The sequence below is a fragment of the Cyanistes caeruleus genome, chromosome 16 (genome assembly GCF_971803275.1).
Source record: "Cyanistes caeruleus chromosome 16, bCyaCae1.hap1.1, whole genome shotgun sequence".
Lineage (NCBI taxonomy): Eukaryota > Metazoa > Chordata > Aves > Passeriformes > Paridae > Cyanistes > Cyanistes caeruleus.
This window is the reverse complement of record NC_141716.1, coordinates 13706287-13728394: the sequence shown is the minus strand read 5'-3', so window position 1 is coordinate 13728394 and position 22108 is coordinate 13706287. Positions and strand designations below refer to the sequence as shown.

At 48.2% G+C, this 22108-nt stretch overlaps 2 protein-coding genes across 3 annotated transcripts in view; one reads left to right on the top strand and one right to left on the bottom strand.

The window, feature by feature from the left end:
* MMP24 (matrix metallopeptidase 24) overlaps positions 1 to 13056 on the top strand; it is a 44192-nt gene extending 31136 nt beyond the window's left edge. For both annotated transcript variants that reach the window (XM_086853463.1, XM_086853464.1), the window contains exons 6-9: positions 6640 to 6854; positions 8135 to 8273; positions 9012 to 9278; positions 10525 to 13056. In XM_086853463.1, the coding sequence (XP_086709589.1) occupies positions 6640 to 6854; positions 8135 to 8273; positions 9012 to 9278; positions 10525 to 10862 (959 nt within the window). In that variant the 3' untranslated portion in view covers positions 10863 to 13056. The remainder of the gene's footprint in view (positions 1 to 6639; positions 6855 to 8134; positions 8274 to 9011; positions 9279 to 10524) is intronic.
* A 2486-nt stretch (positions 13057 to 15542) lies between these two features.
* Positions 15543 to 21717, bottom strand: EIF6 (eukaryotic translation initiation factor 6). The gene is made up of 6 exons (XM_023940083.2): positions 21167 to 21717; positions 21012 to 21097; positions 20075 to 20250; positions 18683 to 18859; positions 17942 to 18123; positions 15543 to 16847 (listed from the first exon to the last, which is right to left on the bottom strand). Exons 1-6 carry the CDS (start codon positions 21271 to 21273, stop codon positions 16838 to 16840), a joined length of 738 nt encoding a protein of 245 aa, XP_023795851.1. The 5' UTR covers positions 21274 to 21717; the 3' UTR covers positions 15543 to 16837.
* Positions 21718 to 22108: the final 391 nt, after the last annotated feature.

Sequence of the window (22108 nt, the reverse complement as noted above, 5' to 3'; positions counted from 1 at the left end):
TCTTGGACATGGGGAGGAAATAGAGTAACATCCAAGACTTCATCTGTGGAAGCTGCAAGATCTGGGCCTTGTGGATCCATGCCCCATGGTACTGTGCTCACAGAAGGAGAGGGGAAGGAAAATGCTTGGCAATCAGGAATCTGGAGGAATGTGCCCTGGTGCCACATCTCTGGCATGTTGCAGAGATATCAGACACCCTCTCTATGTTGCATCACTTCATTTGCACCTTTCCTCCTGTCCACAGACTGTGTTGGACCCAGCAGGAAACACCAGACTCCACCTCTACTGCATCCACAGAGCCGTACCTGCTGCATGCCAGGTCTTCATTCCCACTCCTCTGAAACACAGGGAGTAACTGCCTGGTTCCCAGTGCTGTCCTTGGGCTGCACCTGACACCTGGAGGACTCTGCCAAAGGGGAGGCTGAGAGGGAGCCCATCTCTCTTGGGAGGTCTCTCAGCTGATGGAAAAACACTGGTGTGTGTTATGGCTGAGTGAGAAATACTTTTTTCATCCTACAGATTCTTCTGAGTGTAGAAAAATGTTCTGTTTTGCCGTGGAGCAGGTGTCAGGCTTCTGAAAGTTTTTCCAGAAGGAAACTGGAGCATCTTGCAGAGCCCCAACCTCTCATCATTTTCCTGCCTAAGCCTGGGAATTTTTGACCTAGTTTTCTGGCACCCAAAGCAGAGAATCCAAGTGCAAAGTGAATCACCTCATTCCAGAGCCCAGGAGAGCATCCCTTTGGCTTAGAGCAAGGATGTCTGCTGTGGACACTCGTCTCCCAGGTGACTGCTCTATCACCTGGGGGGAAGTTGTCATTCAGAGGAGAAAGTCTGTGTGAGAAGGGCTCGAGAAACCCTTCCTGCCACCCAGTGATGATCACAGGGGCCTTGACTGTCTACCCATTGTTCTGTGGGTGCTGGGGCTTGTTCTGCACTGTGGCAAGGACCCAGGCTAGCTGGGACATCTTAACTCACTTCAGCCCTGAAGCTGAGCCCAGAAGTGCCAAGTGCTTTGTGGGTGAGTTTGTCAAGTGAGAGAGGAAAAGGAGTCCTTCGTGCACTTGGAGTTTGTGGGCAATCTCTGGCCCCTGAGCTGTTGGCAGCTACATCATGTAGTGTGAACTTGGGCTGCTTTGCACTGCCCTGGAGCCTGAAGAGGAGCCAGGTGGGTTCCTCTTACTCTCCCTGTCTCCCTTGGATCACAGGCTTTGACTGGAAGCTGAGGAGCCTTGCCTGTGTACAGCTGGTTCAGTGCTGCAGAAACATGCTGGCAGCTCAGCTTTTTCAAAGCAAAACCCTCCTGTGAGTTATTCAAACCATAACTGTAGTCTGGAGGATAGTTTTCTTGTCTGAGTGAATATTAAGAAGATAGGGACAGGCTTTTGTTTGCAGGTGGATGGTTCTCTCCCCTGAGCTGATCCAAAGCCTCCTCTGTGCTGGCAGGCTCGGGGAGCCGCTGGCTCGGACAGGCTGAGCCAGGAAGGTGCTGAGCCTCCAAGCAGGTGCTGTGCAGTTGAGGGAACACTCTGTCAATAGCCAGGAGGACAGTACAATTATATTTTGTCCTCAACTATCGACACAGTGGCTCCTAAATGCCTCCTCTCTCTGTGTTATCTTCACAGGTCACCTTGGTATTCAGATGGTCTGCGACAGAGGAAGCATGAAGGGAGGAGGCTAAGTGCCAGTGGTGGAAGTCACACTCTAAAGGTGATCTGCTGTGACCCAAAATCTTTCTCACATTCTTTGCCTTGCTTCTGATAGAGAGGAAGAAACTCTTCTTCTCCACACAGTGTCTGTAAAGTCCCAGCAAGTTATTTCCTTCCAGAGTGTAGTTTTCAGCTCCAGGAAACTTCTTACCTGCTTCCCATGTGGAAGTGGCTGAAGGATCAGTCCCATGGGTGTACTTGGCTCTGCTGCTGAGATCATGATAATTAGGTTACTGGGTTTGGGACCATTTGCAGACCCATGCAATAACCTCTCTCACTTAGATTTTTCTAATTAGATATTTTTCCTCTGTCTGATTCTCTGAAGTTGCTCAGAAGTGTAGAGGCAGAGGATGTGGTTTGTGTGTGCTGCTGGATGTGATCAGTCTCTGTGTTAAATACCACAGTGCCAGCATGTCTTAAGTGGCTCTTTTTTCACACACTCATCTCTGCTGCTGGTAAACCTGTTCCATCCTGCCTTGAGCTGTTTTGGAGGCAGGTTACTGTGATGGGAGTCTGGAAATAGGAATGACTGGTGAGCTTTCCTAATGGATGGGGTCTGCTCTTTCTGCTTTTGTGCCAGGTTGGGCTCTGCAGTGCCTTAGGTCTTATGAGGGAGCGTCTTTCTCCACCAAGGGACAGGCTGTGCTTCTCATCCCCATAACTGCACACCAAATTCTTCCTGAGTAGCACTTAGTCCTGAGGATTTCCATGTTTTCAGTGTGCTCCTCTGCTCTTCACATGCACACAGAGCTGTAGGATCACCTCCCACCTTAAGCCACACTCAGGGACTAAGTGGAGGCAGCAGCTAAAAATGAAAAGGCAATCTGTGTAAGTATGGGAGGAGACAGACCTTCAATCAGAATAAATTAGAAGACCTGTGTTATAAAAACAAAAAAAGTGAGTGAAAAGCAGCAAGGAAACATGCATGGCTAGCAGGGAAGGGCAGTAAGAGGAATATTTGAAGTGAAATGACGAAGTCTGCATCCAAGCAGGTTGCAGACCACCCGCAGCATGTGTGGGAAGCCTTGCCAGGGCTGATTTGGCAATGCCCAGCTCTGGTTTGGCCATGGCCAGCAGTGAATATGTACAGGTCCAGCTTCCCTTGTTGGGCCTGACTTGAGATTTCTTTCCACTGATCTAGCAAATGTTTTCCCTAAAAGTTTTCCCTGGTTCATCTGAATCCTTGCTGCTTGGCACCATCTTGACCATGGTGTGCACAACTGCTTCTGCTGTGCCAGTTCTATGTGGGCTGCTTCAGTGGCATTTTAGGGCTAATTAATACCTTTTCATTGGTGCCCTGGGTTGCAGGTGCTGTTTGAACTTTCCTCTTCTCCACAAATGACTGTGATAGGCCATGGGCACTGAAGGTGAACAGGGGAGCTGTACAGGGCTGCCTGTACAGGGCAGGGCAGGCTGTGACTGGGGAAATAGAAAGAAATAGAAATAGAAATAGAAAAATAGAAATAGAAATAGAAATAGAAATAGAAATAGAAATAGAAATAGAAATAGAAATAGAAATAGAAATAGAAATAGAAATAGAAATAGAAATAGAAATAGAGACTACAGTCTCTATTTTGCACCTTATGGTCAGATTCTGGGTGTCTGATGGGTCTTTGTCAGATACATTCATCTTTTTTTTATTTAGGTGCAGCTCCTGTCTCACCCTTTTTTTGTGTGTTAAAAGAGAGGGAGAAAGAATTAATGTCATGACCTCATCTTACTGCTCATGGTCACCTCTGGTTTGGTTAGTGCATGGCAGCATTTGCCCCTTGCAAAGTGGGGTGAACAGCAAACTACACCTCCCCTGTGTTTCTGCAGCAATGGGCTGTAGCTGACCCTTGTGCCAGGCTGTTGGTAGGGGAATCCTATCAGGTAGGACAGGCATTAGAGGTTTTCCAGTGTTATTTACCAGGAACATCCACTCAAAACCATGGGGAAGGCAGCACAGGAGGGAAGGGGTCATTCTGCTGTTTAATGAGTGTCTGCAGTGCTCAGTAAGTCACTGATTATTGCCCCTTGCTTAGGTCCCAGTCAAGACTTCTCTTTCCCATTGCAAGCATTTCCATCTTCACTGAGCATGCGAATTGTTGGTTTTCAGACTTCATTTACTTGGGTTCTGTCACTGGCACCAAATGCCATTTTTGACATCCAAAACTGGCTGTGAACTTCCTGCTCCTGTAGCTGTCCCAGGCAGGAGCTGAGCACTGCTGCCCCCTCCCATGTGAACAAACCAGAGCCTTGTCCTTGTGCAGGGTCTGTCTTTCCCCACTCCCAGCCCTTCCTGTGCATGTCCCACTGTACCAAGTCCTGCCTCCAGAGACTTTCCAGCCTGTGCCAGACATCCAGCTGACCTGCTGCCCTTGGGGAGGTGCCTTTTGTCCACACTACAGAAGTTCCTGTGTGTGTGAGCAGTGTCAGTGGCTGCCAGCAGGAACAGCAGCAGCACACGTGGAGATCCAGCCACACGTAGGGATGGTGTGAAATAAATAAGATCCTGAGGACTGAGGCACCCATGCTGTATATATTCTGAGGAAGGAATTTTTTGTGGTGGTTTCGTGGGTCAGCTCTTGCCGTGCCCTGCGGTGCCTGTTTGCAGCTGCAGCATCCTGGACGCACTCCAGAAGTGCATCTTCAAGTTTATCTCATTCCAAAAAGGATGTATTTAATGAACTTCAGTGTGACTAAAAGCACAGCAACTGCAGAGGACCAGGCATGTCTCCAAAAGCACCTCCTGAGCTGCACTGCAGCACTGCTGGGGATGTGCCCTCCTTGCCTGGCCCAGCCCTGCTGCTCCTATCACAGACACTGTCTGGAGACCTCAGCTGCACCCCCTTTGGGGAAAATCCACAGGTCTCTAGCAGCAGCAGTATCAGTTTGGAAATTTTATGGTCAGCTAAAATACTGGGCACTATAATATTGGAGGGGATGAGAAATACACAGTATCAGTATAGTATTTATATACATTTCATGCAGACAGCTTTCCAAGGGTAATCACCATCACAGAATCCTCATAAATATTCTGTATCTCATAAAGTATTTCTGTATTTTTATTTGATGTCTTTCACTAAAGCTCTGAAATAAAGTAAATAAAAATAGTTGCTAATAATTGCACATGGCACAAATTATCACATTGTGAGGACAGGTTGCCCTGAAGAACATTTGAAAAGCTTTAGGAAAGAGGAGTAAGTCTCGAGATCTGAAAGCCAAAAGCCTTTGCAACAACAGACAAAGGAACTGCTCTCTTTAGTTCATGAAGGTTAATTTTAAAAGCATTCCCATCCCAAGATCTATAAATGATTAAATGTTGAGATGCTAGACATAAGACAGAAAACACTGAACTTAAAGCTGCACAAACTCAGGCAATGGGTATGGCATGGCCTTCAGCCAAAGACTTCAGCTGTGACAGGACTTAATCATTAGAGCAGTTTACTGTGCATTATAGAGGATTTTCTATGCATGAAATCTGTATCTGCCCTGGAACCACTGTGCTCATTACAGGACTTGCTGGTGGAAGTTTCTCGCCTGGTACTGCAGGAAGTTGGACTTTACCATCCAAGCAGTACTTTCTGAACATCATATCCATCAATCTCTGCACATGAGATTCTTACTGTTACATCCTTATTAACAGTTATTGAGGTGGCTTTCTCTGATGGCTTCCTTCTCATTAGCTGTGAGGCTATTCCTAATCTGGTCACCCTTCCAGGACATGCTAAGCACTCAGCCATTTTAGGAACCCTTTGAAAATGGAACATTTAAGAGTTAAGCTGCCATGGGGACTCAGGCACCAAACCATTATTTCAGATTACACAGTTCAAAATGTTTATCTGCAAAAGTCCTCTGCTAACAGCAGAGAAGTGTGGCCTCCATAGGTACCTCGATCCTTCCTCATAAATCCCTTCCCTGCCTATGGGCAGTTGCCCAGCTCAGGGTGATTCTTCCAGGATGTGAGGATGAGCCTTGTCCAGGGCCAGTGTTCACCTCCAGCTGAGGTGCAGCACCTTGGCCCCAAACTGTGACACTGAAACATCACCCATGAGCAGCCACCATGCTGCCCACAGGTAAGGGTTTATCCTACATGCTCAGAATGAAATTGAAACCATGATCCCTGAAAATAAACCATCTTCACATCTCAAGCCCAGCAAAATCCCTTACTCTAGTGGCCTTCTGTTAACTGCCATATTAGCTTGTGGCCTTCTCTGAGAAGCAACAAGAAATGTGACTGAGTGAGATTTCATCCCGTTTTACCACTAACAATGAAAACATTCTGTGGCAAGAGGCAGTTTAAGACCTCTGCTCCAGTCTAACTCACTTGTGTTTTTATTTCTGTACATTCCCATGGCCTTGTCCTATCCCAGAGCTGATCTGGGGAAGGATGGAAAGGGAGAGCTGTGCTGGGATGGCATCACTTGAGTGGGATAAGGTCCCTTGTCACAGCTGTTCACCAGGGAAAGCGCAGATTGGTCACTGATGTATGATAAAGTACTCCCTGCACTTCCCCTTACAATGCAGCATTGATTTTCACACCCTAACTTTTTTTTTTTTTTTTTTTTTTCATGCTTTGCTTTGGTTTCCAGGGGTTTTTGTTGCCTTTTTTTTAATGGTCTACTAAACATTTCTATTCAAGGGTTACCACCTTTCATTTCAGTTGGGAATATGACTGGCATGGCTCTTCCTTCCTTTTAGCTCCAGCCTCCTTGGGAAGACCTACTAAAACATTTTGGCTCTTCTTCAGTTCTTATCACTTGTCTGTTTTGGGATAGTTTCCACGTGTGGATGCATCTTGTTCTGTTCCCCATTTCTAGGGAATGAGCTCTGTCTGCATCAGGAGTATGTAAATCCCTGGCAGTGCTGTTCATCCAGCCTGGGGCCTTTTAAAGCTTACAGAAAAATCAAACATGTCCACTTTGCTAAATATATTCTTTTTCACTTCTAGGTCCTCCTATAGAGCCCCTGGAGCCAACCAGGCCTTTACCAACTCTTCCTGTTCGCAGAATTCACTCCACTTCGGAAAGAAAACACGAGAGACAGCCACGACCTCCCAGTCCTCCTCTGGGTGATAGGCCAGCTCTCCCTGGCTCCAAACCAAACATCTGTGATGGCAACTTTAACACTGTGGCTCTCTTTAGAGGAGAAATGTTTGTTTTCAAGGTACTAAGAATTCCCACTTACCCATGAGTCTTCCCTTCATTTTATTGCTGGAAAAGATTAATAGAAGTATTTGGTAGTGAGATTTGAAATGTCTGTAAAAAAAGCTCCCTTCCTCTAAGGGTGATGACTGAGCAATATTGGAAAGAAGTGTGAGCAGACTGGCTCTGTAATATTTGGAAAGAGTGCCTAATGGGATTTACAAAATGCCCAGGCATCCTGTGCTCCAAAATGTGAACTGGGTGCATTGGCAGAGAATTCAGACGCCACCAAGACTGAGAGGAGCCACCTGTAAAGCCAGGAAGGAATACCAGGACCATGGGAAGCCACAGAATCCTAGAGTGGGTTGGGTTGGGAGGGACCTTATCGACCACCTTGTTCCACCCCCTGCCATGGACATTCCATTAGACCAAGCCCCATCCAAGCTGGCCTGAAACACTTCCAGGGATGGGGCAGCTTGCTCTGGGAACAAGCCTTATTGTGTCAGAGGTGACATGCATGGAACTGGGGCTTCGGGATCTCTCAGCCTACCTGGGGAATTTGAGTCAACCTTTCCTGTAAACTACAGCCCTTTGCTCAATAACCCATTAGAGTACCTTGAACAGGGACAGCCATCATCCCATTCCCAAAATACCAGTAGCTTTCACTCTGCCCAATGGGTGTGAAGTGTGGAAAGGGACATACTGAAGGTTATTAAGTGGACCACATCAGTTGCAGAAGATTCCTGAAATGAAACTAGTTGAAGGTTGGGATGGTATCTGGGAGAAGTCTCAGCTCGTGTCCTGCTCATGCTCATCCCTGAGCATCCCCTGCAGCTTTAACTAATGATCGAATATCTAAAGGGATATTTCATAACTCCTTTGTGCCTTTAAACCCTGTGTGTTTCACACAGTCACCAGGTGATGTTCACGCTGTCTCGCTCTCCTGGGCTTCAGGAGCTGAGCTTAACCAGGACAAGCATGACACCTCAGACAAGACATGAAGAGGTCACAATGCTTACAGCTGTGGACTCACCCCCTTGCCCTTTTTCCTCTCCTTCTTTACACCCTTTTTCACAGCACCATCCATCAGCATCTCCCCCTTTGGGCTGCCATCTTCCCCCCACAGCGCTTCCCAGACTGGAGACAGTGTTGGGCTGGGTTGGAGCTGTCACCTGAAGCAGGACTTTTGTCTGTAATGGTTGTGGGGCCTAGGCAAGGATTGGCAGTGCTGAATGCTGGACCCAGCCAGGTCTGACTACAAGACAAAAATACTCAGTCTCAAGAGGCTTCTGGTTTCCTCAGGATCGCTGGTTCTGGCGTCTGCGCAACAACCGTGTGCAGGAGGGTTATCCCATGCAGATTGAGCAGTTCTGGAAGGGCCTCCCTGCAAAGATCGACGCAGCCTATGAGCGCTCTGATGGCAAATTCGTTTTCTTCAAAGGTACAGTACAGCTCAGTACAAGCCAACCACTCCTGCCTCACCTCAGGCTGCTTTTATGGCATGAAAATGGTGGAAACAGGTACGCTGCACCCTTGTCCTTTTCCAAGGGAGCACTTCAAGCAGACACTGATCCTTAAAATACAGTTCAGTGTGGGCTGGCCTTGCCAGGACAATCTCTGCATAGAGTTAATGTCAATTAGGGGAAGTTGGCTTTCATGTGATAACAAGAAACAGCTCCTATTGCCCAGGGAGTGTCAGTCCTCTGTTTTTCTCCTTTAACAACTTTTGCCAGGGCATTGAGGCCTCTCTGGGTGCAGGGAACTCCCAAACCTCATTTCTAGACAATTGTCCCCTAAAGAGACAAAATTATCAACGCTGTGCTGGGGCCCACTTCAGCTCCTTGTATGGTGACGGTGCCTGAACAGGATCCTCTAACCTGAGAGCAACTTGTGAGCAAGGAAGAGTGTCTGGAAAGCATGGCAGGTATAAACCACAGAACCTGGGCTTCTGGATTTGTGTCTGCAACTTCAGTACCTCAGTTTTCTAAACTGTTCTAAAGCTTGAGAGGCTCAGGGAAAGGCAACAGGAATGTCTGAAAAGCTTGGGCTGATCAACACCTCAGCCTGAGCGAAGGATGGCAGCAACATGCTGCAGTTCACTGCTGTTGGTTTAAATTCACATTGATCCAACTCCTAACAGGCCAATCTATTTGTTGTTTGTGTCTCCACTCACCCCTAGGAGATAAATACTGGGTTTTTAAGGAAGTGACAGCAGAGCCAGGCTACCCTCACAGCCTGGTGGAGCTGGGGAGCTGCCTGCCCCGGGAGGGCATCGACACCGCGCTGCGCTGGGAGCCCGTGGGCAAAACCTACTTCTTCAAAGGGGACAGGTACTGGAGGTACAACGAGGACAAGAGAGCAACAGACCCAGGATACCCAAAGCCCATCACCGTGTGGAGAGGAATCCCTCAGGCTCCTCAGGGGGCTTTCATCAGCAAGGAAGGCTGTATGTGTCTGCAGTCATTACACCTGTTAGATTGGGAAGAGCTGGTCTGTGCTGGGAGCTGGGCGGTTGGATGTGGAGTGCTTTCAGTATTTTCTGATCCAAGAATCAAGTCTCAGAAGCCCTGGGATCACCTGGGCTTTTTGAGCAGCAGCAGTCTTAGATCCTTCCTGACCCTCATCCCAACCCACACACCTCCTCAGCTGCTAAACCACATTGTGACAATCCAGCTCTGTGGGAATGGGACATTTTCTGCTGCAAGAGACCCTACCCAGTTTTTCCTGGGCCCAGGCTCTGAGGATGCTGGAATTTACATTTCCTCTTAATTCACCTGTAGTGAGCTCTGGCTCTCTGCTAAAGGCTCCAACCTGTCTGATGTCAGCAGTTAGCCTCGAAGTTGTGCTCTGAGTAAGGGCTCGGGGCTCCAGAGGCTCCTTCCGACATGTTTCTTCCTCTGAATTGGAGATTTCTTCCTCCAGTTAGGGAAAGAGCCAGCAGAAGGGGCTTGTGCCATTGAGGCTGTGTTCAAATCTGGAGCTGTGGTGTGAGAGGAGGGCTGTAGGGCTGGGCCAGGCTGGAGGACAGCAGTGAGAGCCAGCCAAGCTGGGGCACAGTGCAGACCAACACTTTCACCACAGATCTCTTCTGTTCTCTTTCTTTTTTTCTAATAACTTGAGAGTCATTAGAAAATGGGTCATCTGGGGAGAGGGAGGTGCTTCAAACAACATGTAGCATAAAGCATCACCCTTTTATTAGCTGCTCCTTAACACAGGCCAAATCTTTGGGAGTCTGGCAAAAGGACTCATCTTGCTCAGCATTTGCTCCCTCAGGCTGAATGAACAGAAACCTGGTGTTCTTCCAAACACTGTCACACCCAGGCACAAGCTGGCACCCTGTAGATGATGTTAATCACTTGGTAATGATGAGCACATATTTACAGATGCTTTGGTAACTCACTTCAGAACCCCTCCCTTAAAGTCAGTTGGGTTTTCTTTTTTAATTCCTAGCTTGTCTTGGCCAAGGAGAATGGTGTTCCATGGGTAATGTTGAACACTCTAGCCAGAGTTACAGCTTCTTCTTTAAATCCCAGCTCCAAAACCACTTTCACTTTCCAATGGCTTGGGAATGCTCTGGATGAATGTGTTTTATTGACTTACTTAGTGGCCATCTTCAAGTTGTCCAGGTTCCCTTAATGTCCTCCCACAAGCACAGCTCATTAACCAGAAATACTCTCTGTTTTGTCTCCTAGTTTACACCTACTTTTACAAAGGGAAGGAGTACTGGAAGTTCGATAACCAGAGACTGAGTGTGGAGCCAGGCTATCCCAGGTCGATCCTCAAGGACTGGATGGGCTGTAACCAGAAGGATGTTGAGCGGAGCAAGGACCGGCGCCTCCCGCATGATGACGTGGATATCATGGTGACAATAAATGACATGCCCAGCACTGTCAATGCCATCGCAGTGGTGATCCCCTGCATCCTGTCTCTGTGTATCCTTGTCCTGGTATACACAATCTTCCAGTTTAAAAACAAAGAGGTGCAGCAAAATGTTGTGTACTACAAAAGACCTGTCCAGGAATGGGTATGACACAGCCCTCTGCACATTTCAACTCATTGAGCCAATGAGGACTATGGACACACAATAAAGAGGAAAAAATGCATTGAAAAGCCTACCAAACAAACCTACTTCAGTGACCTACAAGTTTTGGACACCCTGGGATGGAAATAAGCAGGAAAACTGGAAAAAATACAGGCAGGCAGCTTTGCAGTGTGGAGCCTCTTTCTTTTGTACTGCTTTGGTCACCTGCCGGTCGCGGTGCCATCCACCGGCTCGCTCTGCCAGCACCAGAGTCTTCAAGACAGGTTTCAACTGATCTGGGAAACTTCCTTCAGTTCCCTGCACCAGTGCTCCCTGTTAAACCCAGCATTCTCCAGTGTAGCTAAACCACCTCTGAACAGAACCATTTTTTTAATAGCTATCTCATAAATGAATTAAGATCATGAAATCTATGAACAAGAACAATTTCAGTGTCATAAGCAGAAGACATTCTGATGCTGAATCATTCTATAAAATCTTCTTAGATTATTAAAAAATCCAGGGATCTACCTGGATACGATTTTCCAATACCTGCTGGTCAGATGTTTTGTACATTCATAACTAATCAATGTTGCCACTCTGCACAGTGCACAAGGAACCACCGAGCACTCAAAGAGGTACTGGAGTGCGGAGCAGAAGCTCAAGAAGCACCAAACCAGACACCTGGCAACATCAAGCCCTAGGCTGGGACAATCTGAAGATAAAGTAATCGGGTCTTAAAAAAAAAAAAAAAAAAAAAAAAAAATCATGGTTTTTCTTTTAGGAGCCACTCATGAAAGAAATATTTAAATGTCATGTAAGTTGGTTTAAGCTCCTGCCAGCAAGAACCCAGGAACCAATGTTTACCAAAATACCAGGAATGTGTATAGACAGACTACACTCTGCCTGTTAAGACACTGGGAAAAGATGAGTTGTTGTTCTGTGGCATGTGTAACTAGATTGTGGAATTTGTATGTTGGGTTTCAGGAGAATGGAAATGTTTGTTTGGAGTGAGGTCGTCATTATATTTTGCTGAAATAATCAAGGTACAGTAAGAATTAGGCCTGTTTACAAAACTAAATCCAACCCCTGTAGATGTTACAAACATTGTATGCCTTCAGAATTTGGGGGTTTGTTTCGCTCACTTCTTCACAGGCAAATATTTGGCAAGGACCAAAGGAAGTATGCCACACAGTAGAATGAGTTTACCACGTTTGACAGAGCCATAAAAATCAGGTAAAGGCAAGAAAAATACCTTAACTTTCAGCTAGTGACTTTCCACAGGTCTCTTCCTACAACAGTAACTTCTGCTTGTCCCTCTTACATTTGAGAGTGGTTCAGGACATTGTGCCCTAACCACAAACTTTTGATTTTCATGTTGATACTGATATTTTTACCATGTTGAATAAGAGTGGAAGAGTCTTTTGCAGTGCAGTGCAACGGTGAAGCCCAGCACTGTACAGAAGTGCCATCCATGTCAGCACAGGAATTGCTTTGCCCGCTCACCATGGGGAACAGGTGATTAACCTAAACCCTCTGCCTATAACTGAATTTTATTGAATGCAGTGGAAGTGCAATGCACAGATTGTCCACTTAGTATAGAAAAAGTACAGCTTTGTAATGTCAGCTCTGAAAAAAAGCCCAAGGACAACAAACACATTAAAAGTATTCCTAATTACAATGAGGAACAAAGCAGCAGAGAGATCGTTAGCATTCCAGATTGCAAATTAGCACTCAGATATTGCTCTGGTGAAGCAGGATAGACACATAGATTTGACTGGTGAAGCCCACTAGGACTGCATTAACATGTGGTCTCAAACTGTATTTTGTCCTTCATAACCGATTTCCATAGCCAAGCTGTTTATTGTGTTTAAACATAAACTATTACCAACATATTACAAAGTAAGTGAGAAGCTCGTAGATGCGAAACTTTGAACTGTAGTGACAAAATGTGCTAACGTCTCATGATGAGTGAAGGAGTGCGAAGGACCAAACGAAATCAGAGCTACTGATCAGACACCCCCACGCTACTCCGCGTTGCTCTGTGTACCAGAGGCGTGGTGGGACACACCACGGACGCCACAGCCACGTGGCACCTCGGTCTCACCTGTACGCTGCCATCTCGCCGGGACTGCGACAGCCCAAACCTTGGAGCAACTTCCAACAGCCATCATTAAAAAAAAATATTAAAAAAATTTACAACGGAGAGCAATGTCTGGGTTTGTTTGTATTTTGTCCCCCCTGCCCCAAAGGTAGGTTTTTGGCCTGCCCAAGGAACGAGCTGTTCAGGCAGCGCAGTGCCTGGGTGGGCAGCAGGCTGAGCCCTGTGCCTGGGGTGGCTGCAGCAAGGTCAGCTGCTGCCCTGGGCTGCCAAAACCCAGCCTCAGCTGCTGCTCCACAGAGCCACAGAAACACCCCGGGGCCTTTTCTACCTGCCTTGTACTTGGCTCCTGGGACAGGTGTTACATATTGGAGTTTCCAGGGCATGAGGTATTCCAGGAGGTGTTCAGGGGGTGAGAACAGCCCTCTGCATCCACAGAGGGCTGCAGGGGGGGGAAGCAGCTTTCCTCCAGCACAATCCCATTCATTATCACTTCTGATAAGATCAGCCCCTGGCCAGTCCTGGGATAACTTGGATCTGGGCACAAACATGTGTTTTTTTATGTAAGGGAGTTCCCAGCCCTGAGTTCTTTGCTGGAATCCTGTGCTGTGCTACAGGAGCACTAGAAGCACTGGACTCGCTGCCCATCAGCCTGGCCAAAGCTCTCTGTGGGCACGGGCTGTGTTCCAGCTCCTGTCCAGAGATGCAGGACACATTGTTCCCACAGGGGAGCAGGGACCAGCAGTGCTAATTCAACTCTAATAAGCAAAAGGCTGTTGTGTGTTACTGTGATCCTGTTCTACAGCAGGTGGGTTTTGGACAGCCCAGGGACCTTGGAACAAGCTGCCAGCCACACTCACTGTACTGCACTCTACATCCCATTTGGGGTTTTTTCCAGTTTTTGACTACTTTGAATAATTTCATTACCATTCAGGCTCATTGTCACAGGAAATTTAGATGTTTGCTGGGATACTTGATCACTACATTCACAAAAGCTGGTTCTCCACTAAGATAGATTTATTCCTAACTTTTAACATGTCATTAAACCTCCAATTCTCCAATCTGTGAGGACTCAGAGGTTTAGAAACCTCTGTAAAGGATCCTGACAGGTTTTTGGCCTGTAAAGCACACACAGCTACACACCTACAGACTTTCTCACTGAACCTAGAGTTATGAGACTTTCATTTCTCCTTCCTGTCACATTCACTCCAGCCTTTTTCATAGTATCACCTATTTCTCCAGCATTCCTTTAGTTCCTCTGATCATTCCTGCAACCTTTCCTGAGGTCACAAGTTGCCTTCCACTGCCTGATGACAAAGGTGCCAGGTTGCTTTAGCCATGGTATTTAACCCAGACCTTTGTAGCTCACCAATTTCATTTTCAAGACTCCAAAGAACCCATAGGAACATATGTTCCTATTCCTCTGTTGACATAAAATTTTATTTTATTGACTATTCCTTAACACCTTTTGGCATCATCACCACACATTCTGTGCTGCCCTGGAGATGAAAGCACATGGTCAGTCAGGGGCTGCACTGTGCTTGTTCCCCAGGCTGTCATGCCAAGGGCCTGTCACCTGGAATCTTGTCATTCTGGAACCCTTCACCTGGGCTCCCATTTCACCCTTGCTGTGCTCAGCCTCCTCCTCACCACCCTGCTCCTGCCAGCTCTGGCACTGCAGGACAGGATCTCAGGGCAAGCAATGGGCAGCAGCATGAGAATTTCACCTCTCCTTTCCCCAGCTTCTTTTGGAGTTTGAGACCCAAAAGTTAATGTAGATGAACACTACCCCAAAATATCTATTTGCAGAAACATTTGGCAACCACTGTGCAACACTTGCATCTCATCTACACATAGTGCTCAGGATAAAGATGCATCATGGATTTACAGCCAAGGCTGCTTTAGGCAGTTTGGGCTTTGTTTTCCTAATTAGCTCCAGACAGTTTGCTTTCTTGACCATTACTGCAGCCAGAGCACGTCTGTCCCAATACGGACCTTCAGTCAGGAACGTGCTCTTGCATTGCTCAGAGTTCACCACTACTGGGTGAAATTTGGATGCTTAACCACAATGTGCTTCACTTCACACTCAGCTGCACTGCATTTCCCTTTCAATCCAATCCTCACGCTCCACTAGTCAAAGTAAATCAGTATGGCCAAAATTCCCTGCCCTAATCCACCGAGTTTCCTTAACCAGACAAGAGGGCTTCTCATTCCATGGGATCACTCACCCAAGGTCCTGCCAAATGCTTTTTGAAGTACAAGAGATCTTCTTCCTATCCCTGAGGACTTTTAAAGAGCTGCAGAGGTCTTCTGGGACACAATTTGCCATTGGAAAACCACTTTTGTCCTGTCATGATCCATGTTTCTAAACCCATTCTTTATTAGTTTGTTTTCCTCGTACACAGTCCTTCTCAGAATTCCCACAGACCCACGTTTAAAACAGGTATCACATTTGCCCCACCCAAGAGCTGAGCCCTGTGAGGTGGCCAAAGAGAAGCAGCTTCTCACTCTAAATACTGAGACAGGCTGAGAGGAGGAGACCTGGAGTCAGTGGGCCAAGACAGGTGGTGCATGGTATCAAAGGCTTGATATCTGATCACAGATGATCATGGCAATCTTTATTTTCAAGTTTAAGTAGTAACCTTTTATCAGCCAAATCTAACAAATAACAAAGCCTTCCCTGAACATCCAGACAGTAAAACAAATATGGAAGTATACTCAATTTTCTACAAAGCCCCTGGGCTGAAAAAAGCTCTGCCCATATGGCCCTCAGGTGATCATTCCCCAAGGGAACTCAGCTGAGAGCAAGGCAGCTGTGTGGAGACAAGTGAGAGCTTCCTTTACCCTCAGGATGGGAAATGGAGGCACTTCGATGCCTTCAGTGCACCCTCAGTGGGCAAGCAGGAAAGCAGCTGAAATGAGATATCACTGAACAACAGCTGTGTAGAAAATTACAATCTTCTGCCTGAAAGCAGCACCTACAGTTGCTTTCCATCTGGCACAGGCAGAGCTCTCCATAAGGAAGCTCCCAAATCTGTAGCCTCTGACTGACTGCTTAGAACCGAGTTATTTAACCTTTGTCTCCAAGGTTAAAGACCAATAGATAAGGTGGTCCAAAGTTTCCCCATTGTAGGAGGTGAACTCCTGCAGGACAAATTAAGCCCACAGGCAACAGAAAGCCTTCTGGGCCCTCCTGCAGGTGCCTCAGAAGCAGCACAGGTGACATCAGGTCAAACATTGCTCCAGGGACTCCCACACTGCAGTTGTTAAAAGCCCATAGACTGACACTGAAAAACTCCAGTTTTCATCCAAGCTGATCACTTCAGAAACACCATCCCATGGGAACAGCTGCAAGTCAGGGCAAAAGAGCAGGTGATGACTTTTGAATTATTCTGTGGCAAGTAAACTACTGTATTTTTGGTACTGGACATACAAAGGGATCTTACATGTACCTAGAGCAGAAACACCACTTGAGCAGGAGTGTGGACAGAGAGGACAGCACATGTAGTGCCAAAACAAACTGCTGTGCAGCAGGACACTGGTGCAAGACTTAAGGCAAAATAATCTCTAGTGATCAACATCCAAGAGCCACAAGAGTAAATATTGTGGGGTAATTTGAGGAGCTCAGTTGGCACCACAAAATCAGAAAGCAGAGCTGAAGAACTGAGCAAAGGGATATAGAGCATTCCTTATTTGTATCTTATGCATGTTATTTGTCAGTTTTTGGGGTAACAGTTTACAAAAGATGAAAAAATTTGGGTTTGTAGCCTCTCCCTTGGGCCAGGCCTCCAGAAACACCATCAGAAGGTCTGGATGTCTGTGATCCAAAGTGCAGGTCAACACTTCACTCCTTAGGAGCTTTCTGGGAAGCAGGAACCAACACTGCTCATGTCAGGCTAAAAGACAAAACAGAAAGAAAGTTTAGTTGTGCCAGAGTGCAGAAGGCATTTCAAAATACCAGCTTCAGTCAGTTCTCACCTTCTCATTACAAAGGCACAGAAGAAATTTCCCTTCCTAGGAAAGGACCTATGAGAAGAGGGAAGCCAGACATTGTGGCTGCTAGCAGCCAGACCTCTCAGGCTGGCAAAGGCAAAATGCATATTCAGCCTGGCCCAGGCTCGGAGTAGGCTTTATTCCAGCTCTGATACTCTCAGAGACATCAAGACTTTCAACCCAAGCTGTAACAGGGCAAAGAATTCTTTAAAGGGTTTTCTACTGAACAAATTCCTTATGCCATAAACAATTCCCAGACTGTGGCTGAGAACTCAGCAACCAAGTTACAATGCTCAGGTAGTTCAGGAACACAATTTCAACACCACATCAGTGGTCCTCAGGGTTGTAACTCAAGGCCCAAAAACAGCTACCACCAGATAGTAATCTGTGCTTATGCCTAAACGTAAAACCATTTGCTTATGAAAAACATTTGTGTATCTTAATGAATGGGGAAGGTCCATTACCACTCCAGACAGAAAACAACACCTGCCTCACATTTAAAAGTAACTTGGATAAAGCCTTTAACAAAAAAGCTTAAAAAAAAATTCAAGTTAGCAGTTTTAAATGTAAGAGGTTTAAGGCAGCAGCAGCTGAGAAGTTCCAGTTTTTCTGGCTCCAGAAACGGTTACAGCAAATATCTGAAATAAGTTGAATAACTACAGTGATCAAAAGCCAAGATGGCAAACAAAATCACTGGTATTTTAACTTTTAAAGTAAGATTTGTTTTAAAAAACCCATTCATGTCATGGTTGAGCACTGAACAGTTAGGGAAGAAAATCTGCCACCTGAAGCAGATGTTAATTCTCATAAAAAGGATTCTCATTGCAACAAAACATTCCATAACCCAGTGAGCAATTGCTGCCAGTAACCAACAAAAGGGAAGAGGAGTGAAAAAATGATAATTAAAGTGGATAGATCAACTGTGAAATCAGCTGCTTTTATAATACAATCTTGACTGTTTTGATCATGATTCTGCCTGGAGGTGGATCCTCCCTACCTGTCAATCAGGGAATCCCTCATGTTGGTGGCAATGGTGCTTGGCTGAGCCTCGTTGAGCCTGAAGATGCTCTCGATGACAGACAGCTCGGTGCTGGTGGTGTCCAGCCCACAGAAGGCGCACCAGTCGTTGACCACCATCCCCGCTGCGATCACCTCGCTGCCGCGGTTCACCGTCCCTGCCTGCCAGGACACAGCAGCCGTGAGCAGGAGCTGGCACAGCTCCTCACACAGCCCTGGCACAGGTCTTTGCTGGGTGGCTCAGCTCACACTGCTGAAGACAGGAACTCTGCCACCAGCAAGGTCCTGAAGGTGTCAGATAAAATGATTAATGATCAGCCTTGACTCTCTGGTGAGAAACTGGTGTGGCTTTCAGTGAAAGAGAATCCAATAAGCAGGAAGGATAACAGCATTCACACATCCAACTGAGTAGGCACATTCTTACTTAATCTTTTTAAACACTGGCTTCAGCCAAACCACAAACAGCCTCACATTCTTTATCTGCACAGTGTACACAATCCCAGCAGAGCAACATTTCAGAAGGCAGCTAAAAGCACTGAGTAGCTTATTCAGACTCAGGAAAGACAGGAAACCATCAGGAAGACTTGGTTCAAGTCTTCTCCTCACCTCCCTCTCAGAATCACTTCACAGAAAAACAGTATATGGGAGCCCCTGAGCTGGAGAAACATTGCAACTGAGTTGGGAGGGAATGGGAGGAGCAAAGACTCCACAAATGTCTTACCACGAGTGGGACCTGCAGCAAAGACGACAGCTCATCCTGGTCATCGATTGAAGTTTTGGGGTGCACGATTCCTCCTTGGTTACTAAAAACACAGTAACTTCCAACCAGCACCTGGTCTGCTACTGTTTGTCTGAACACCTCCACCTTCAGCACATCTGCCAGGATCTCTTCTGTCTCCTGCAAATGGAAGGAGGATAAAACCTTTAGCTAAACAGTATTGTGGAGTGGGAAGTCAAGCTATTCCTGCACACAGCTGGGAGCCTCTCACACTGCACAGCTCAACTCAGCCATGATAACACACACAGCCAAGCTCCATACTCCACATGTTCCCACCTTCCTGTGTCACTATAAACACAATCTCATGCCTTTGCTGAGAAATGCCCAAATCCCTCCTCTCTGCTGGGAATACATCACTTGTATCAATTCTCAGCAAATCAGTCCTCTTTGCTCCCAATCCACTGGGACAAAATGGTCTTATGCTTCTCATAACTATATCAACTTCCTTCCTCTCTAGGTTTCACCATGAATTATTTTGATTTTTCTCTCTCTGGCCATCTTACTTTACTTTTTACAAACATATAGTGCAAAGCCTTCTCCCATCCCCTTATTTTTCACTCTGCACTCCTGCCACCAAGTCGCATTTCTTCATCACCTTTAGCACTAGCTGGAAGCAAACACTGTCAGGACACAACACATCTCTCTCAACACTGTTAAGGTACCAGTTCTCAGACAAAATAGGAGTGACTTTGTCTCCACTGCTCTTATTTCAACTTCTCATACAAGAACATTCTATTTTTCTTCCAGACCCCTGTAATGATGCTATTAGATATAATGATGTCAGCTATGACATGCTCTGGCTCACTCAGCTGTAGCCTTTAACTCCTTCTGTGGTCCTCACTGCACTCCTCCTTACGCTCCTTATCAGACCTGTGCACACTCTAATTCACTCAATTTTATGCACCCAAAGCAAACTGCACCAAATGATCACTGAATCACAGAATGGTTTGGGTTGGAGAGACCTTAAAACTCATCTCATTCCACCCCCTGCCATGGGCAGAAATACCTTTCACCAGACCAGGTTGCTCCAAGCCCCATCCAACCTGGCCTTGGACACTTCCAGGGATAGGGCTTGGAGCTCCTCTGGGCACCCTGTGCCAGGGCCTGCCCACCCTCACAGGGAAGAATTTCTTCCCAATATCCCATCTAACCCTGCCCTCTGTCAGTGAGGAACTGTTCCCCCTTGTCCTGTCCCATGCTACACAGGACCCCCGAATCCTTCCCATCTCCAAAGCACATTCACCACAGCTAAGCCGGACGGAACAATTCCAGCCTCAGTGTGGGCAGCAATTCCCAGCCCCACTCTGAATGTGGAAGTGTCCCAGAGCCCTGTACCCTGTCCAGATCCGGGTGAACCAGAGCCACATAGTCATTGCAGGTGGTGACATTGCCCAGAGCTGACAGCCGCTCCTCCACGCGCTGGATCCGCACGGAATCCGGGAGGCTGTTGCGGATGTGCTGCAGCTCTTGGTCTGTCGTGCTGCTTGGGACCAGCAGCCCGTGTCTGTTCCCTAAAATGACATAAAGAAATAGAATACAATTAAAAGAAGATTTCCACAAGGTGTGTTAGCACCTCCCTCCTGTTCACACATGGCTTGAGCTGCTCTTGCTCTGTGAGTTCCTTCCAAGCCCAGAATTCAGCCCAGGAGATGTAAAAATAACTAGCACCACAGGAAAAGAAAAACCAGGCTGAAGCACCAAATGGGGGTGAATGGCACTATCTTTACTCCCTTCTCTCTTCCAACAAGACTAAAGGAGGCCCGAGGCTCTCAGTGAGACACTTTACAAGGAACTCTCCGTGCAGATGCCATTTGCCCTACAAAAGGCCCGGTGCTACTGTTGGTGTGGCTGTGGCAGCACGACAGAATGGTTAAAGGAACAAATAAGCAAGAAGCTGGTGTGACATAAGAGGGTCTCACCAGGCACAAACTGGCTTTCCCCTGACTTTCACGTTCGCTAATGCCTCCCCATACCCGGGCCGGCACTGAGGAGCACTGGAGCCTCCCTGGCCCCGAGAGCCAACACCCTCCACCCCGGCTCCCGGGCAAGTCTCTGTTTCCCCGTCCTTCGCAGAATCAGCCAGGTTGGAAAAGACCTTTGAAATCATCCTTCCTCCTCCTCTCACACTCGAGGCATTAAATCAACCCTCAAGGGCGAGCGGCGCTGCCCCACGGGCTCCCCGGCTCGGCTCAGCCCCCGCTGCGGCTCCGACTGAACCCGCGACCTTTCCCCGTTCCCCCGAGCCCCCCGGGGCTCCCTTCACCTCACATACCTACACACATCCTGCCGATGATGCGGCAGCCGGCGATGGAGGCGTGGACCACCGGGATGGTCCCGAAGAGCTCCCCTTCGAACACGCTGCAAGGAGAAAGCGCCGCGTCAGGGCCCGGCGGGGCTGCGGGCCGGGCCGGGCCGGGCCCCCCTCACCTGTAGAAGTTCTCGGAGCCGCCGATGGCCACGAGGCAATAGGCGTTGGTGAGCTTGGCGAAACAGCCCAGCTCGTTGTTGTTCTCGAAGCTGGCGCGGACCGCCATGGCAGGAAGGGGAATGCGAGCGGGGCTGGGAACGGGAACGGGAATGGAGCCGGGAACGGGACTAAGAAGTGGACCAAGAACAGGAATGAGAACGGGGCTGGGTCCGGGAAGGAAGCCGGAACGGGGCCGAGAATAGGCCGAGAATGGGAACTGGGGGCGGTACCGGCCGGGAAAGAGGCTGAAGTGGGAATGGGAAAGGGAACAGGCCGCGGTGGCTCCGCGCGCCCCCCGCCGGAACCACGAGGCGCCGCCGATTCCGCTTCCGGCGGGGCGCACGCGGGGCAGAGCGGCGCCGGAAGCGCTTGTTGGGGACAGCGCCCCCAAGCGGCCGGGAGGTGAGAGCAGCCAGGGCGCGCCGCCGTGAGGGGGAGCGGGGCGGGACCTGCCCGCGACCTACTGAGGGACCGAGCGGGACCGGCCCCGGCCCAGGAGGGACCGGCCCGTGGCGGCAGCACCGCCCCAGGCACCGCTTGGCAGCCCGAGCCCTGCCACGGCCCTGTGGGACACAACCCGTCCCCGTGTGCCCGGATCCCACCTGAGGCTGAGCCGGCCCGTGTTTCCCCACAGCCTGGAGAGGCCGCCACGGGTCCAGGTGCGACATCGCTGTCCTTGTCCCTGGTGTCCATCATTCTCACCTGTACCAGGTGTGCCATGGCTGGCCCTGGCCCTGGCCGTCTGTGTACCCATGCCCTGGTGCTCCCCAGGTGTTGACACTGTCCCTTGTCCCAGCACGAGCCATGCCTGGGTGCCAGCTCCATGCCGACACTTGTGGTGTAGGACAGCAGAGGTGCCATCTGTGAGCTGACAGGCCACCCATGACCCAGCTGCCACCTGA

What these genes read in the sequence shown, in the direction of transcription:
- EIF6 (XM_023940083.2), bottom strand. Translation starts at nt 21,273, where the DNA reads ATGGCGGTCCGCGCCAGCTTCGAGAACAACAACGAGCTGGGCTGTTTC. An exon ending in GGCTCCGAGAACTTCTACAG is followed by an intron (nt 21,098 to 21,166) that starts GTGAGGGGGGCC and finishes TTCTCCTTGCAG; the next exon opens with CGTGTTCGAAGGGGAGCTCT. An exon ending in CATCGGCAGGATGTGTGTAG is followed by an intron (nt 20,251 to 21,011) that starts GTATGTGAGGTG and finishes ATGTCATTTTAG; the next exon opens with GGAACAGACACGGGCTGCTG.